The sequence below is a fragment of the Dreissena polymorpha genome, chromosome 3 (assembly GCF_020536995.1).
Source record: "Dreissena polymorpha isolate Duluth1 chromosome 3, UMN_Dpol_1.0, whole genome shotgun sequence".
NCBI classification, from domain to species: domain Eukaryota; kingdom Metazoa; phylum Mollusca; class Bivalvia; order Myida; family Dreissenidae; genus Dreissena; species Dreissena polymorpha.
The window spans coordinates 9,252,822-9,270,826 of NC_068357.1; the positions used below are offsets into that span (position 1 = coordinate 9,252,822).

Here is an 18,005-nt window from a genome sequence, read left to right on the forward strand (position 1 = left end):
CTCGCGACATAAAACACAATTAAACGATAAGTTTCTTCTAAACTCTTGTTATTTTGCATATGAATAAATTAAGTATTATTGACTGCTGGCACCATGAAACACAATTAAAGAATTGCTTTTAATATCTTTTGTCATTGTGCAGGTGAATAAATGAAGTATATTTACTGCTGGCCTCGTGATACACAATTAAAGCATGTGTTTTTCTAGTATTTGTAATTTTGCATTTGAATAAATGAAGTAAATTGACTGCTGGCCTCGTGAAACACAACTAAACGATATGTTTTCCTAGCTCTTGTCATTTTGCACGTGAATAAATGACGTATATTTAATGCTGGCCTCGTGATACACAATTAAAGCAAGTGTTTTTCTAGCTCTTGTCATTTTGCATTTGAATAAATTGAGTAAATTGACTGCTGGCCTCGTGAAACACAATTAAATGATATGTTTCTTCTAACTCTTGTCATTTTTCCATTCGAATAAATGACGTATATTTACTGCTGGCCTCTCTCAACTCTTCTAACTCTTGTCATTTTGCATGTAAATATATAAAGTATATTGACCGCTCGTGACCTAAAACACAGTTAAAGCACGTGTTTCTTTCTAACTCTTGTCATTTTTCTTGTGAATAAATTTAGGTTTATTGACTGCTTGCACCGTGAAACACTATTAAAGCAATTTTTTCTAACTCTTGTCATTTTGGATTCAGATGTTCAATGCAAACGACAGGTTTTTTTCTAACTCTTGTCATTTTGCATGTAAATATATAAAGTATATAGACCGCTCGTGACCGAAAACACAGTTAAAGCACCTGTTTCTTTCTAACTCTTGTCATTTTTCTTGTGAATAAATTAAGGTTTATTGACCGCTTGCAACGTGAAACACTATTAAAGCAATTTTTTCCAACTCTTGTCATTTTTGGACTCAGATGTTCAATGCAAAAGACAGGGTTTTTTTTCTAACTCTTGTCATTTTGCATGTAAATATATAAAGTATATTGACCGCTCGTGACCGAAAACACAGTTAAAGCACGTGTTTCTTTCTAACTCTTGTCATTTTTCTTGTGAATAAATTTAGGTTTATTGACTGCTTGCACCGTGAAACACTATTAAAGCAATTTTTTCTAACTCTTGTCATTTTGGATTCAGATGTTCAATGCAAACGACAGGTTTTTTTCTAACTCTTGTCATTTTGCATGTAAATATATAAAGTATATAGACCGCTCGTGACCGAAAACACAGTTAAAGCACCTGTTTCTTTCTAACTCTTGTCATTTTTCTTGTGAATAAATTAGGGTTTATTGACCGCTTGCAACGTGAAACACTATTAAAGCAATTTTTTCCAACTCTTGTCATTTTTGGACTCAGATGTTCAATGCAAAAGACAGGTTTTTTTTTCTAACTCTTGTCATTTTGCATGTAAATATATAAAGTATATTGACCGCTCGTGACCGAAAACACAGTTAAAGCACGTGTTTCTTTCTAACTCTTGTCATTTTTCTTGTGAATAAATTTAGGTTTATTGACTGCTTGCACCGTGAAACACTATTAAAGCAATTTTTTCTAACTCTTGTCATTTTGGATTCAGATGTTCAATGCAAACGACAGGTTTTTTTCTAACTCTTGTCATTTTGCATGTAAATATATAAAGTATATAGACCGCTCGTGACCGAAAACACAGTAAAAGCACCTGTTTCTTTCTAACTCTTGTCATTTTTCTTGTGAATAAATTAGGGTTTATTGACCGCTTGCAACGTGAAACACTATTAAAGCAATTTTTTCCAACTCTTGTCATTTTTGGACTCAGATGTTCAATGCAAAAAACAGTTTTTTTTCTAACTCTTGTCATTTTGCATGTAAATATATAAAGTATATTGACCGCTCGTGACCGAAAACACAGTTAAAGCACGTGTTTCTTTCTAACTCTTGTCATTTTTCTTGTGAATAAATTTAGGTGTGTTACTGCTTGCACCTTGAAACACTATTAAAGCAATTTTATCTAACTCTTGTCATTTTTGGACTCAGATGTTCAATGAAAACGAAAGGATTTTTTCTAACTCTTGTCATTTTGCGTGTAAATATATAAAGTATATTGACCGCTCGTGACCGAAAATACAGTTAAAGCACGTGTTTCTATCTAACTCTTGTCATTTTTCTTGTGAATAAATTTAGGTTTATTGACTGCTTGCACCGTGAAACACTATTAAAGCAATTTTTTCTAACTCTTGTCATTTTTGGACTCACGTGAAACGCTATTAAAGCAATTTTTTCTAACTCTTGTCATTTTTGGACTCAGATGTTCAATGCAAACCACAGGTTTTTTTCTAACTCTTGTCATTTTGCATGTAAATATATAAAGTATATTGACCGCTCGTGACCTAACACACAGTTAAAGCACGTGTTTCTTTCTAACTCTTGTCATTTTTCTTGTGAATAAATTATGGTTTATTGACTGCTTGCACCGTGAAACACTATTAAAAGCAATTTTTTCTAACTCTTGTCATTTTTGGACTCAGATGTTCAATGCAAACGACAGGTTTTTTTCTAACTTTTGTCATTTTGCATGTAAATATATAAAGTATATTGACCGCTCGTGACCGAAAACACAGTTAAAGCACGTGTTTCTTTCTAACTCTTGTCATTTTTCTTGTGAATAAATTAAGGTTTATTGACTGCTTGCACCTTGAAACACTATAAAAGCAATTTTATCTAACTCTTGTCATTTTTGGACTCAGATGTTCAATGAAAACGAAAGGATTTTTTCTAACTCTTGTCATTTTGCGTGTAAATATATAAAGTATATTGACCGCTCGTGACCGAAAATACAGTTAAAGCACGTGTTTCTATCTAACTCTTGTCATTTTTCTTGTGAATAAATTTAGGTTTATTGACTGCTTGCACCGTGAAACACTATTAAAGCAATTTTTTCTAACTCTTGTCATTTTTGGACTCACGTGAAACGCTATTAAAGCATTTTTTTCTAACTCTTGTCATTTTTGGACTCAGATGTTCAATGCAAACCACAGGTTTTTTTCTAACTCTTGTCATTTTGCATGTAAATATATAAAGTATATTGACCGCTCGTGACCTAACACACAGTTAAAGCACGTGTTTCTTTCTAACTCTTGTCATTTTTCTTGTGAATAAATTATGGTTTATTGACTGCTTGCACCGTGAAACACTATTAAAAGCAATTTTTTCTAACTCTTGTCATTTTTGGACTCAGATGTTCAATGCAAACGACAGGTTTTTTTCTAACTTTTGTCATTTTGCATGTAAATATATAAAGTATATTGACCGCTCGTGACCGAAAACACAGTTAAAGCACGTGTTTCTTTCTAACTCTTGTCATTTTTCTTGTGAATAAATTAAGGTTTATTGACTGCTTGCACCATGAAACACTATTAAAGCATTTTTTTTCTAACTCTTGTCATTTTTGGACTCGGATGTTCAATGCAAACGACTTTGCGACATCCTTTGCGACAATGCTCCTAACTCTTGTCATTTTGTATGAGCGAGTGTCTAACTCTTTACAAATAAGGCTAACCTACGACTAACGACCGTACATGACATGGGAGCTAGTCAACTCGTACCTAAGTCAACTCGTACCTTCGGTCAACTCGTACCCGATTTGGTCAACTCGTACCCGATTTTTGATCAACTCGTACCCTCACTAGTCAACTCGTACCCGAATTGGTCAACACGTACCCTCCTAAAAATTATTTATATATATCAAAGACGTGAAATATGTTTTTGTGTATGTTTTTGATATGAATATCGATAAAGGTTATACAAAAAAAATGTTGTTTTTTTCAAAAGTAGACAAGTTCATTATTTTTCACACGTTTTTTTTGATAAAATGTTGACTAATAACACCTTTATGACAACAGGACTGTCGGCGATTTGTTAAACAATTTGTTTGTCGTGCATCTAAAATTACACGCGCGGAAGTTGTCGGCATTTTCTTTGATAAGGTATGGTATTTACATCTTTTTAATATATAGCGTCAGTACATACGTATATACGGTATCGGGTCCGCGACGTTGGCAGCATCGGCTTTGTGGAACTGGTTAGTTTAATTTAAATTGTCAATTGTATATAATAAAAACATCTCAACGAAATATAGCTATTCAGTTTTTATTATTTTATCATTATTACTAGCAATAATCATTTATAATAAACTATTTGGAACTGGTGAGTATGTAAAGTCTAAATTATAATGTACACAATATAAAGTGCATCATTTATTATTTAATATATAAGCTGTATATATTAAATTTATAAATTATTTGTACATTAATATGTGTATTATAATCATTAAGATTATGAGTATTTGAGTGTAACTTCTTGCGTTTATGATTTTTTCATTCAGCAATATATAACCACCGTCTGTCGGATTATCTAATTTATTGTAATCTTGTCGATCCCTGCATAGGCAAATAAATTTAAAATTCATATAAACATCATTAAATCTCAATAAAAACATCATCAATATTCAATTTACTAAACTGATCAACTTCCAATAATTCTCGCGGGTATTGCATTAGATAATATAATCTTTGTATATTGGACATATTAATAAGAATAATATATATATATATATATATATATATATATATATATATATATATATATATATATATATATATACATATATATATATATATATATATATATATATATATATATATATATATATATATATATATATATATATATATCTATATATCTATATATCTATATATCTATATATATCTATATATCTATATATATATGTATATATATATATATACTTAGGTAATTACTTTAATTAGTCATATTAACCCTGGTAAAAAAAAACATACAATTTATGTTAGTCTATGCCAAAATATAACTTTATTTGGTCAACTCGTACCTGCAATAAACATAAAAAAACATCAAATGCATGCAAACACCCATCGCAATTTGTTTCCATAAAGAACAAATATTAAAAAGGTACGAGTTGACCAATCTGAAAAATGACTAAAGTACGAGTTGACCAAATCGGGTACGAGTTGACTAGGGTACGAGTTGACTTAGGTACGAGTTGACTGGAAACCCATGACATTTATGCGCGGATTTGACTAAAAAGAACAAACATGACATGTAGATCTAACGTCTTAAAAATGTTTTTCGTATCTTTTTTTCCTTATGAAATTTATCATATGAATAAAAGTACATGAATACGGATAAGATGTACCGTTTTCTCTTGACGTTTTAATTTTTTGTTACACTAAATTCATATCGCCGAATATCTAAGAAAACTCACGGGGAATTTGCTTCGATGCCGAAAAATGATACATACCAACGGTTACCATACCGACCATAAAGCAAAAATTCCTCAACAAATCTTCCATTTTTAAAACCACATCTTTCAACAAGTTGCAGATAATCCATATCTCGGCGTTATAATATCTTACGACTTAACTTGAAGCTCTCACATAAACAACATCGCGAAAAAGCGAACGCCACACCTGGCTTCCTTCGTCGTAATCTAAAAAGCTGCCTTTTTGCATGCCCTTAAATTAAGAAACCGCATATCTTGCCTTGGTAAGGCTCACATTTGCATACAGTCCCAGCATCAGGGACCCACACCTACAAAATACGTAGAAATACTGGGGGGGGGGGGGGGGCGGGGGCAGGCAGCGCGATTCATCACCGACGATTACCCGGTACTCTTACAGAAGACCAGACTACGTAGCAAGTACAAGTTACAAGTATTCTAAAAGGCATATTGATCCATACATTCCAAGAAAACGGGTAGGCAAACTGGTTGACCTTCTTTCGTAAGGTGGTATAGTGGCTTGTGCCCTCCTTGCCATGCTAATACTGTTTATATATCCCTAGACTTTTTTCTAAAAAGTATATGGTTTAGTCTAAAACTTTAGTGTTTTTGTATTAATTTAATATCTTTTATTTAAAGTCCCAGGTCATAGCTAAGGGCAGAATCGTAAGAAAACATGTATTTATTGAGGATATCACTGAAAATACAGTTGAAATCGGTTAAAAAGAAACAATACATGTATAGCCATCTTTATTTTGGGGTCATGTACGGTAAAGTACGAAAACGACCTAATTAATATTCATGAATCGACACGTAAATTCAAACCTAAACTAACAAAATTGCTGATACAGGCAAATTTAGCGGGGGGAAGGTAAGAACAAATGCAAAATACATCTGCTACAGACGGACACTGAGTTGCTAAATCTATGTATTTATTTTCCATATGCTAATAATGTTGAGCGAAAGCTAAATATATATATAATTTGTATCTCGCGACGCTGCGATGATTTTTGCCTATGGCATGTATTTATGATAATTTCAATGAATTTATGTTACGTTTATTTCTGGCTATACAATTTATATGCAAAACAACAATCTACCTATTCCGTGAACTGGGACTTTAAAAATCGAATGCAAGCTTAAACAAAAATCTCTAGCCAGAAATAAATTTTGTGATATTAAATGAACTAGTCCAGGGGATATTCAGTTCAGAATTTTTTTTATTGAAAAGTGGATATCTGCTTTTGCTTATTACTTTATTTTTATTTTATTATTTAAATACCGTTTTAATGTTACAATCAAAGTCTGTAGCCTAAACAAACTGTGTTTGTCTTGTTTTCAATGTTTACTTATCTGATTTATTTACTTTATTCTCTTAATAAAATCTAAAATTACGATAAAAATGCTCAAAATGGCGCATATATGTAGCCATACGTAAACTTAAATAGTCCCAATTATGTTAGCTACATTCAGTAAACATATTAATTTCTTTCTTAAATTTTTACTATAAAGTTTAGATTTAAAATTAACTATTAAAACACAAACGCAATAGGTGATGGTTTTCTTCGTTAGTTACCGATTGTCAATTTAAGCAAGATAATGGTAAAAAAACCCACATCTGCGATCGAGGAACGAAAGCATTCCCCCAGTGGGAGACAATGGCAGATTAAAAGTGTTCATTGGTATGTCTATTTAAAGTGTTAATTAGTATGTCTGTGACACCATAATGTCTCCACACGTGTAGATGCCGTTATTAAGATAAGATATCATGCATCACCTTCTAATTACATGTCAAATGACAATCAAGGCCTAATTCATGCTGAGTTTTATCAGAGATGTAGATCTGGTTTTATGACACTAAAACAATTCAGATGAACATGATAAAATATTTATTTAACTAATACAAACTGTTATGATTATCATATGGATAACAGAAACTAGATCTTCAAAATATATTTTATTATATTGTGTCACATCCTTTTATTGTTCATGGACCTGTACATACATAAAGGTCCCTGAATTGTTTTTCAGTATTGTCATGGCAGCGCATGCGAGTATCCAGGGGCTGAAATCTGGGAGTTATTGATTTCTGTGATTGTTTATAGATTTCCTCAGATATGGCCAGTATGACTAACAAGGCAAAATATTTTGATGAGTCTGGTATTTAACAAGAATCAGTCCAAATTATGATGAGATATCAAACGTATTTTATACACCTAATCAAATAATGAAAAATGTTTATAAATCTTTACTCTAAAACTTGAGTAAAACTGGATACTTACTAAAATAAAGTAAATACTTTGTAGTAACGTCAGTAACTACTGCCTTTTCTTCATTATTCATCTAGAAAACAAGCATTGAAGCAATCATAGAGAATATCACATTTCATGGATTTTAAGATTATTTTTCAGAAATTCCATTTGGGGCCAATATGGATTAACGTTCCATTCTCTCAATTTCTCTGTCCAACTATACATGATTTTGGGTGACGCTCATTTGTGACAGTTTTATGTCTACATCAAAGTTCACAACAAAATCATCCAAGGAAAATTGATTTCCCGTATAAATCATCAGTACACAAGAATTTACTACTAAGCTAAGCGCAACATCTGGACACATATAGTCCCAGTAGAATTTCCGAACTTCGACGGATTGACCTTAGACTTTGCATTATAGAATGTAGGACATTTGACCCTTCATGACTAAACGGACATCTGCCCCTTCACTCAAATTTTCAAGGTGGACATTCGCCCCTTCACCCAATATCTCAAGGTGGGGATTTGCCCCTTCACTCAATTTCTCAAGGTGGACATTTGCCCCTTCGGACATTTGCCCCTCTAATGCATTAATAATAAAAATTGTTGTTTTTTTATCATTATCGTTATTTACTAATTTTCAAACATGCATGCACATAATAAACACAGAAGATTTTGACGCTTGCTGCATTTCCAACGAATCATACTCTTAAAGGAGTTCTTCTTTGTATACAAGTGAACCTCATAGCAGAGTTTTTGAGAGCTGGTGCTGAGAATAACTTCCATGATGAAACTATGAGTTATGAGGATAGTACATTTCTGCATTATTTTTATATCATTTGTATCAATTAATAAACTAATGCCACTTGTATAAATGTGAAAATAACTGTGAAAACCCCTTGCCAATTAATATTAATATTGAGAATAAGAATACTTAAACTATTTAATGTAACAATTTTTTACCATTAAAGAGGTGGTCTGCAATTATTCAATTAAATTAAGGTATCAATCTATAGCATCAAAGGCTAAGCATGATAACAATTAATTATAATTGTTACGTCAGTTGTATAACTGTGAAAATAACTGTGAAGATTACTTAACACTTACTATTGATAATAAGGATAGTTAAACTAATTAATGTAGCTGTTTTTATACCATAAAAGAGGTGGTTTGCAATTATTTAATTCATGAAGGTATAGATCTAGAGCATCAAAGATAATGCATTTAAATGTTAATATATTTGCAAAACAGGGCTATAGATAACTTTTGGGGTTTATTGGGTGATTCACACCCTGTTTTTGACAACAATAGGGTTTTTGTAAATTCAATAGAGTTTTAGCAAAAAATTTCACCCCCTACTTTTGAGCATAATTGGGTTTTTCAAACCCGGTTTTTTAACTCAATTGGGTAATTAAGGGAATGACATATATAATATAATAAAAATCTAATTAGCCTTAGGTTACTTTGTTATTTAAACAAATGGAATTCAAAAAGGTACCTGTACAGTGTATATAATAACAAACAATTACTAAATTTTTGATCAAAGTTCATTCATGATTTGCATTGAATAAGTCCGAGTTGTGAACATCGCTGCACAATTGAAGAAGTTATGGCTGTTCAAAGCGATGCACCCCGTTTTCGGGTCATTTTTAGTTGAATACCTTGAAAATGAAAGTAGAAATCGGATGGGTCTTCGAATAATTACAATAATACCCCAAAGATTGATAACCGCTGGAAAGACTGCCTTCTTTTCTTCATAGGACGGCATTTACACTATCCGGTACATTTTTGTACAGAAAATAACAAAATAAAAAATACGCCCGGTGTTCGTAAGAATTGTCTTTTGTGACGCAAGTTTTTTTACAGGAATAACGTTATTAAATTTGTATTTGCGTTTATGTACGCTTTATTTTGATTTTAATTACGTTTTTGGTTATTTTAATTGCGTAATAACGCATATACGCTTGTTATCTATAGCCCTGGCAAAAGAACATTAATAAAATAGAATAATGGAATTATCTTTTATGAAATACTTTATTACAAACATAAATATTTCTAAAATTATTCAATGACACAAATAACAAAATTTAAATGACTCAGTTGAATTCTGTTTAAATTAAATTCATTTGAAGAAACACTGACAATGACATGTATGAACTATAAGTATATCATGAAGGAACTCTTGTCAAACCATCATTGCATTCACAACCATAGGCACTATAGAAATATAGTCCGAAGGGGCAAATGTCCACCTTGAGAAATGGAGTGAAGGAGCAAATGTCCACCTTGAGAAATTGAGTGAAGGGGCAGATGCCCACCTTGAAAATCTGAGTGAAGGGGCAGATGTCCACCTTAAGAATTTGAGTGAAGGGACAGATGTCCGTTTAGTCCTGATTTCATGAAGGGGAAGATGTCCGAAGGGGCAAATATCAGTATACATTTGCGAATTAATATCCGAATAATTTGTCCGAACTTTGCTTCAACGAATATATATTTTTAATTATCTGAAGTTTCTCACCTTCTGCAATAGCTGGGGATTGAGTCTGAGCGCCATTTGTTCACTTAATGTGTAACTGCTGAAGGAAGTGCTGTTCACAAGGTAAACAGTGAGGAACAAAGCAAAACAGACGCAATTTTCTGCTAGATTACCTAAGAAGGGTACGACTAACGACCGTACATGACATGGGAGCTAGTCAACTCGTACCTAAGTCAACTCGTACCTTCGGTCAACTCGTACCCGATTTGGTCAACTCGTACCCGATTTTTGATCAACTCGTACCCTCACTAGTCAACTCGTACCCGAATTGGTCAACACGTACCCTCCTAAAAATTATTTATATATATCAAAGACGTGAAATATGTTTTTGTGTATGTTTTTGATATGAATATCGATAAAGGTTATACAAAAAAAATGTTGTTTTTTTCAAAAGTAGACAAGTTCATTATTTTTCACACGTTTTTTTTGATAAAATGTTGACTAATAACACCTTTATGACAACAGGACTGTCGGCGATTTGTTAAACAATTTGTTTGTCGTGCATCTAAAATTACACGCGCGGAAGTTGTCGGCATTTTCTTTGATAAGGTATGGTATTTACATCTTTTTAATATATAGCGTCAGTACATACGTATATACGGTATCGGGTCCGCGACGTTGGCAGCATCGGCTTTGTGGAACTGGTTAGTTTAATTTAAATTGTCAATTGTATATAATAAAAACATCTCAACGAAATATAGCTATTCAGTTTTTATTATTTTATCATTATTACTAGCAATAATCATTTATAATAAACTATTTGGAACTGGTGAGTATGTAAAGTCTAAATTATAATGTACACAATATAAAGTGCATCATTTATTATTTAATATATAAGCTGTATATATTAAATTTATAAATTATTTGTACATTAATATGTGTATTATAATCATTAAGATTATGAGTATTTGAGTGTAACTTCTTGCGTTGTTTATGATTTTTTCATTCAGCAATATATAACCACCGTCTGTCGGATTATCTAATTTATTGTAATCTTGTCGATCCCTGCATAGGCAAATAAATTTAAAATTCATATAAACATCATTAAATCTCAATAAAAACATCATCAATATTCAATTTACTAAACTGATCAACTTCCAATAATTCTCGCGGGTATTGCATTAGATAATATAATCTTTGTATATTGGACATATTAATAAGAATAATATATATATATATATATATATATATAGATATATATATATATAGATATATATATACATATATATATATATATATAGATATATATATATATATAGATATATATATATATATATATATATATATATATATATATATATATATATATATATGTATATATATATATATACTTAGGTAATTACTTTAATTAGTCATATTAACCCTGGTAAAAAAAACATACAATTTATGTTAGTCTATGCCAAAATATAACTTTATTTGGTCAACTCGTACCTGCAATAAACATAAAAAAACATCAAATGCATGCAAACACCCATCGCAATTTGTTTCCATAAAGAACAAATATTAAAAAGGTACGAGTTGACCAATCTGAAAAATGACTAAAGTACGAGTTGACCAAATCGGGTACGAGTTGACTAGGGTACGAGTTGACTTAGGTACGAGTTGACTGGAAACCCATGACATTTATGCGCGGATTTGACTAAAAAGAACAAACATGACATGTAGATCTAACGTCTTAAAAATGTTTTTCGTATCTTTTTTTCCTTATGAAATTTATCATATGAATAAAAGTACATGAATACGGATAAGATGTACCGTTTTCTCTTGACGTTTTAATTTTTTGTTACACTAAATTCATATCGCCGAATATCTAAGAAAACTCACGGGGAATTTGCTTCGATGCCGAAAAATGATACATACCAACGGTTACCATACCGACCATAAAGCAAAAATTCCTCAACAAATCTTCCATTTTTAAAACCACATCTTTCAACAAGTTGCAGATAATCCATATCTCGGCGTTATAATATCTTACGACTTAACTTGAAGCTCTCACATAAACAACATCGCGAAAAAGCGAACGCCACACCTGGCTTCCTTCGTCGTAATCTAAAAAGCTGCCTTTTTGCATGCCCTTAAATTAAGAAACCGCATATCTTGCCTTGGTAAGGCTCACATTTGCATACAGTCCCAGCATCAGGGACCCACACCTACAAAATACGTAGAAATACTGGGGGGGGGGGGGCGGGGGCAGGCAGCGCGATTCATCACCGACGATTACCCGGTACTCTTACAGAAGACCAGACTACGTAGCAAGTACAAGTTACAAGTATTCTAAAAGGCATATTGATCCATACATTCCAAGAAAACGGGTAGGCAAACTGGTTGACCTTCTTTCGTAAGGTGGTATAGTGGCTTGTGCCCTCCTTGCCATGCTAATACTGTTTATATATCCCTAGACTTTTTTCTAAAAAGTATATGGTTTAGTCTAAAACTTTAGTGTTTTTGTATTAATTTAATATCTTTTATTTAAAGTCCCAGGTCATAGCTAAGGGCAGAATCGTAAGAAAACATGTATTTATTGAGGATATCACTGAAAATACAGTTGAAATCGGTTAAAAAGAAACAATACATGTATAGCCATCTTTATTTTGGGGTCATGTACGGTAAAGTACGAAAACGACCTAATTAATATTCATGAATCGACACGTAAATTCAAACCTAAACTAACAAAATTGCTGATACAGGCAAATTTAGCGGGGGAAGGTAAGAACAAATGCAAAATACATCTGCTACAGACGGACACTGAGTTGCTAAATCTATGTATTTATTTTCCATATGCTAATAATGTTGAGCGAAAGCTAAATATATATATAATTTGTATCTCGCGACGCTGCGATGATTTTTGCCTATGGCATGTATTTATGATAATTTCAATGAATTTATGTTACGTTTATTTCTGGCTATACAATTTATATGCAAAACAACAATCTACCTATTCCGTGAACTGGGACTTTAAAAATCGAATGCAAGCTTAAACAAAAATCTCTAGCCAGAAATAAATTTTGTGATATTAAATGAACTAGTCCAGGGGATATTCAGTTCAGAATTTTTTTTATTGAAAAGTGGATATCTGCTTTTGCTTATTACTTTATTTTTATTTTATTATTTAAATACCGTTTTAATGTTACAATCAAAGTCTGTAGCCTAAACAAACTGTGTTTGTCTTGTTTTCAATGTTTACTTATCTGATTTATTTACTTTATTCTCTTAATAAAATCTAAAATTACGATAAAAATGCTCAAAATGGCGCATATATGTAGCCATACGTAAACTTAAATAGTCCCAATTATGTTAGCTACATTCAGTAAACATATTAATTTCTTTCTTAAATTTTTACTATAAAGTTTAGATTTAAAATTAACTATTAAAACACAAACGCAATAGGTGATGGTTTTCTTCGTTAGTTACCGATTGTCAATTTAAGCAAGATAATGGTAAAAAAACCCACATCTGCGATCGAGGAACGAAAGCATTCCCCCAGTGGGAGACAATGGCAGATTAAAAGTGTTCATTGGTATGTCTATTTAAAGTGTTAATTAGTATGTCTGTGACACCATAATGTCTCCACACGTGTAGATGCCGTTATTAAGATAAGATATCATGCATCACCTTCTAATTACATGTCAAATGACAATCAAGGCCTAATTCATGCTGAGTTTTATCAGAGATGTAGATCTGGTTTTATGACACTAAAACAATTCAGATGAACATGATAAAATATTTATTTAACTAATACAAACTGTTATGATTATCATATGGATAACAGAAACTAGATCTTCAAAATATATTTTATTATATTGTGTCACATCCTTTTATTGTTCATGGACCTGTACATACATAAAGGTCCCTGAATTGTTTTTCAGTATTGTCATGGCAGCGCATGCGAGTATCCAGGGGCTGAAATCTGGGAGTTATTGATTTCTGTGATTGTTTATAGATTTCCTCAGATATGGCCAGTATGACTAACAAGGCAAAATATTTTGATGAGTCTGGTATTTAACAAGAATCAGTCCAAATTATGATGAGATATCAAACGTATTTTATACACCTAATCAAATAATGAAAAATGTTTATAAATCTTTACTCTAAAACTTGAGTAAAACTGGATACTTACTAAAATAAAGTAAATACTTTGTAGTAACGTCAGTAACTACTGCCTTTTCTTCATTATTCATCTAGAAAACAAGCATTGAAGCAATCATAGAGAATATCACATTTCATGGATTTTAAGATTATTTTTCAGAAATTCCATTTGGGGCCAATATGGATTAACGTTCCATTCTCTCAATTTCTCTGTCCAACTATACATGATTTTGGGTGACGCTCATTTGTGACAGTTTTATGTCTACATCAAAGTTCACAACAAAATCATCCAAGGAAAATTGATTTCCCGTATAAATCATCAGTACACAAGAATTTACTACTAAGCTAAGCGCAACATCTGGACACATATAGTCCCAGTAGAATTTCCGAACTTCGACGGATTGACCTTAGACTTTGCATTATAGAATGTAGGACATTTGACCCTTCATGACTAAACGGACATCTGCCCCTTCACTCAAATTTTCAAGGTGGACATTCGCCCCTTCACCCAATATCTCAAGGTGGGGATTTGCCCCTTCACTCAATTTCTCAAGGTGGACATTTGCCCCTTCGGACATTTGCCCCTCTAATGCATTAATAATAAAAATTGTTGTTTTTTTATCATTATCGTTATTTACTAATTTTCAAACATGCATGCACATAATAAACACAGAAGATTTTGACGCTTGCTGCATTTCCAACGAATCATACTCTTAAAGGAGTTCTTCTTTGTATACAAGTGAACCTCATAGCAGAGTTTTTGAGAGCTGGTGCTGAGAATAACTTCCATGATGAAACTATGAGTTATGAGGATAGTACATTTCTGCATTATTTTTATATCATTTGTATCAATTAATAAACTAATGCCACTTGTATAAATGTGAAAATAACTGTGAAAACCCCTTGCCAATTAATATTAATATTGAGAATAAGAATACTTAAACTATTTAATGTAACAATTTTTTACCATTAAAGAGGTGGTCTGCAATTATTCAATTAAATTAAGGTATCAATCTATAGCATCAAAGGCTAAGCATGATAACAATTAATTATAATTGTTACGTCAGTTGTATAACTGTGAAAATAACTGTGAAGATTACTTAACACTTACTATTGATAATAAGGATAGTTAAACTAATTAATGTAGCTGTTTTTATACCATAAAAGAGGTGGTTTGCAATTATTTAATTCATGAAGGTATAGATCTAGAGCATCAAAGATAATGCATTTAAATGTTAATATATTTGCAAAACAGGGCTATAGATAACTTTTGGGGTTTATTGGGTGATTCACACCCTGTTTTTGACAACAATAGGGTTTTTGTAAATTCAATAGAGTTTTAGCAAAAAATTTCACCCCCTACTTTTGAGCATAATTGGGTTTTTCAAACCCGGTTTTTTAACTCAATTGGGTAATTAAGGGAATGACATATATAATATAATAAAAATCTAATTAGCCTTAGGTTACTTTGTTATTTAAACAAATGGAATTCAAAAAGGTACCTGTACAGTGTATATAATAACAAACAATTACTAAATTTTTGATCAAAGTTCATTCATGATTTGCATTGAATAAGTCCGAGTTGTGAACATCGCTGCACAATTGAAGAAGTTATGGCTGTTCAAAGCGATGCACCCCGTTTTCGGGTCATTTTTAGTTGAATACCTTGAAAATGAAAGTAGAAATCGGATGGGTCTTCGAATAATTACAATAATACCCCAAAGATTGATAACCGCTGGAAAGACTGCCTTCTTTTCTTCATAGGACGGCATTTACACTATCCGGTACATTTTTGTACAGAAAATAACAAAATAAAAAATACGCCCGGTGTTCGTAAGAATTGTCTTTTGTGACGCAAGTTTTTTTACAGGAATAACGTTATTAAATTTGTATTTGCGTTTATGTACGCTTTATTTTGATTTTAATTACGTTTTTGGTTATTTTAATTGCGTAATAACGCATATACGCTTGTTATCTATAGCCCTGGCAAAAGAACATTAATAAAATAGAATAATGGAATTATCTTTTATGAAATACTTTATTACAAACATAAATATTTCTAAAATTATTCAATGACACAAATAACAAAATTTAAATGACTCAGTTGAATTCTGTTTAAATTAAATTCATTTGAAGAAACACTGACAATGACATGTATGAACTATAAGTATATCATGAAGGAACTCTTGTCAAACCATCATTGCATTCACAACCATAGGCACTATAGAAATATAGTCCGAAGGGGCAAATGTCCACCTTGAGAAATGGAGTGAAGGAGCAAATGTCCACCTTGAGAAATTGAGTGAAGGGGCAGATGCCCACCTTGAAAATCTGAGTGAAGGGGCAGATGTCCACCTTAAGAATTTGAGTGAAGGGACAGATGTCCGTTTAGTCCTGATTTCATGAAGGGGAAGATGTCCGAAGGGGCAAATATCAGTATACATTTGCGAATTAATATCCGAATAATTTGTCCGAACTTTGCTTCAACGAATATATATTTTTAATTATCTGAAGTTTCTCACCTTCTGCAATAGCTGGGGATTGAGTCTGAGCGCCATTTGTTCACTTAATGTGTAACTGCTGAAGGAAGTGCTGTTCACAAGGTAAACAGTGAGGAACAAAGCAAAACAGACGCAATTTTCTGCTAGATTACCTAAGAAGGGTACGACTAACGACCGTACATGACATGGGAGCTAGTCAACTCGTACCTAAGTCAACTCGTACCTTCGGTCAACTCGTACCCGATTTGGTCAACTCGTACCCGATTTTTGATCAACTCGTACCCTCACTAGTCAACTCGTACCCGAATTGGTCAACACGTACCCTCCTAAAAATTATTTATATATATCAAAGACGTGAAATATGTTTTTGTGTATGTTTTTGATATGAATATCGATAAAGGTTATACAAAAAAAATGTTGTTTTTTTTCAAAAGTAGACAAGTTCATTATTTTTCACACGTTTTTTTTTGATAAAATGTTGACTAATAACACCTTTATGACAACAGGACTGTCGGCGATTTGTTAAACAATTTGTTTGTAGTGCATCTAAAATTACACGCGCGGAAGTTGTCGGCATTTTCTTTGATAAGGTATGGTATTTACATCTTTTTAATATATAGCGTCAGTACATACGTATATACGGTATCGGGTCCGCGACGTTGGCAGCATCGGCTTTGTGGAACTGGTTAGTTTAATTTAAATTGTCAATTGTATATAATAAAAACATCTCAACGAAATATAGCTATTCAGTTTTTATTATTTTATCATTATTACTAGCAATAATCATTTATAATAAACTATTTGGAACTGGTGAGTATGTAAAGTCTAAATTATAATGTACACAATATAAAGTGCATCATTTATTATTTAATATATAAGCTGTATATATTAAATTTATAAATTATTTGTACATTAATATGTGTATTATAATCATTAAGATTATGAGTATTTGAGTGTAACTTCTTGCGTTGTTTATGATTTTTTCATTCAGCAATATATAACCACCGTCTGTCGGATTATCTAATTTATTGTAATCTTGTCGATCCCTGCATAGGCAAATAAATTTAAAATTCATATAAACATCATTAAATCTCAATAAAAACATCATCAATATTCAATTTACTAAACTGATCAACTTCCAATAATTCTCGCGGGTATTGCATTAGATAATATAATCTTTGTATATTGGACATATTAATAAGAATAATTTATATATATATATATATATATATATATATATATATATATATATATATATATATATATATATGTATATATATATATATATACTTAGGTAATTACTTTAATTAGTCATATTAACCCTGGTAA

At 31.8% G+C, this 18,005-nt stretch overlaps 1 protein-coding gene across 13 annotated transcripts in view; it reads right to left on the reverse strand.

Moving 5' to 3' along the window:
- Nucleotides 1–16,886, reverse strand: part of LOC127872883 (uncharacterized) — a 50,691-nt gene extending 33,805 nt beyond the window's left edge. The window contains exons 1-2 of one of the 13 annotated variants that reach the window (XM_052416359.1): nt 16,698–16,886; nt 7,581–7,641 (exon numbers count right to left, since the gene is read on the reverse strand). In XM_052416359.1, coding sequence (XP_052272319.1) covers nt 7,581–7,641; nt 16,698–16,733 — 97 coding nt within the window. In that variant the 5' untranslated portion in view covers nt 16,734–16,886. Of the gene's footprint in view, nt 1–7,580; nt 7,642–10,071; nt 10,256–14,206; nt 14,268–16,697 lie in introns of those variants that run through there. The other 12 variants (XM_052416360.1, XM_052416355.1, XM_052416352.1 and 9 more) reach the window with 12 other exon arrangements.
- Between the last annotated feature and the right edge of the window lie 1,119 nt (nt 16,887–18,005).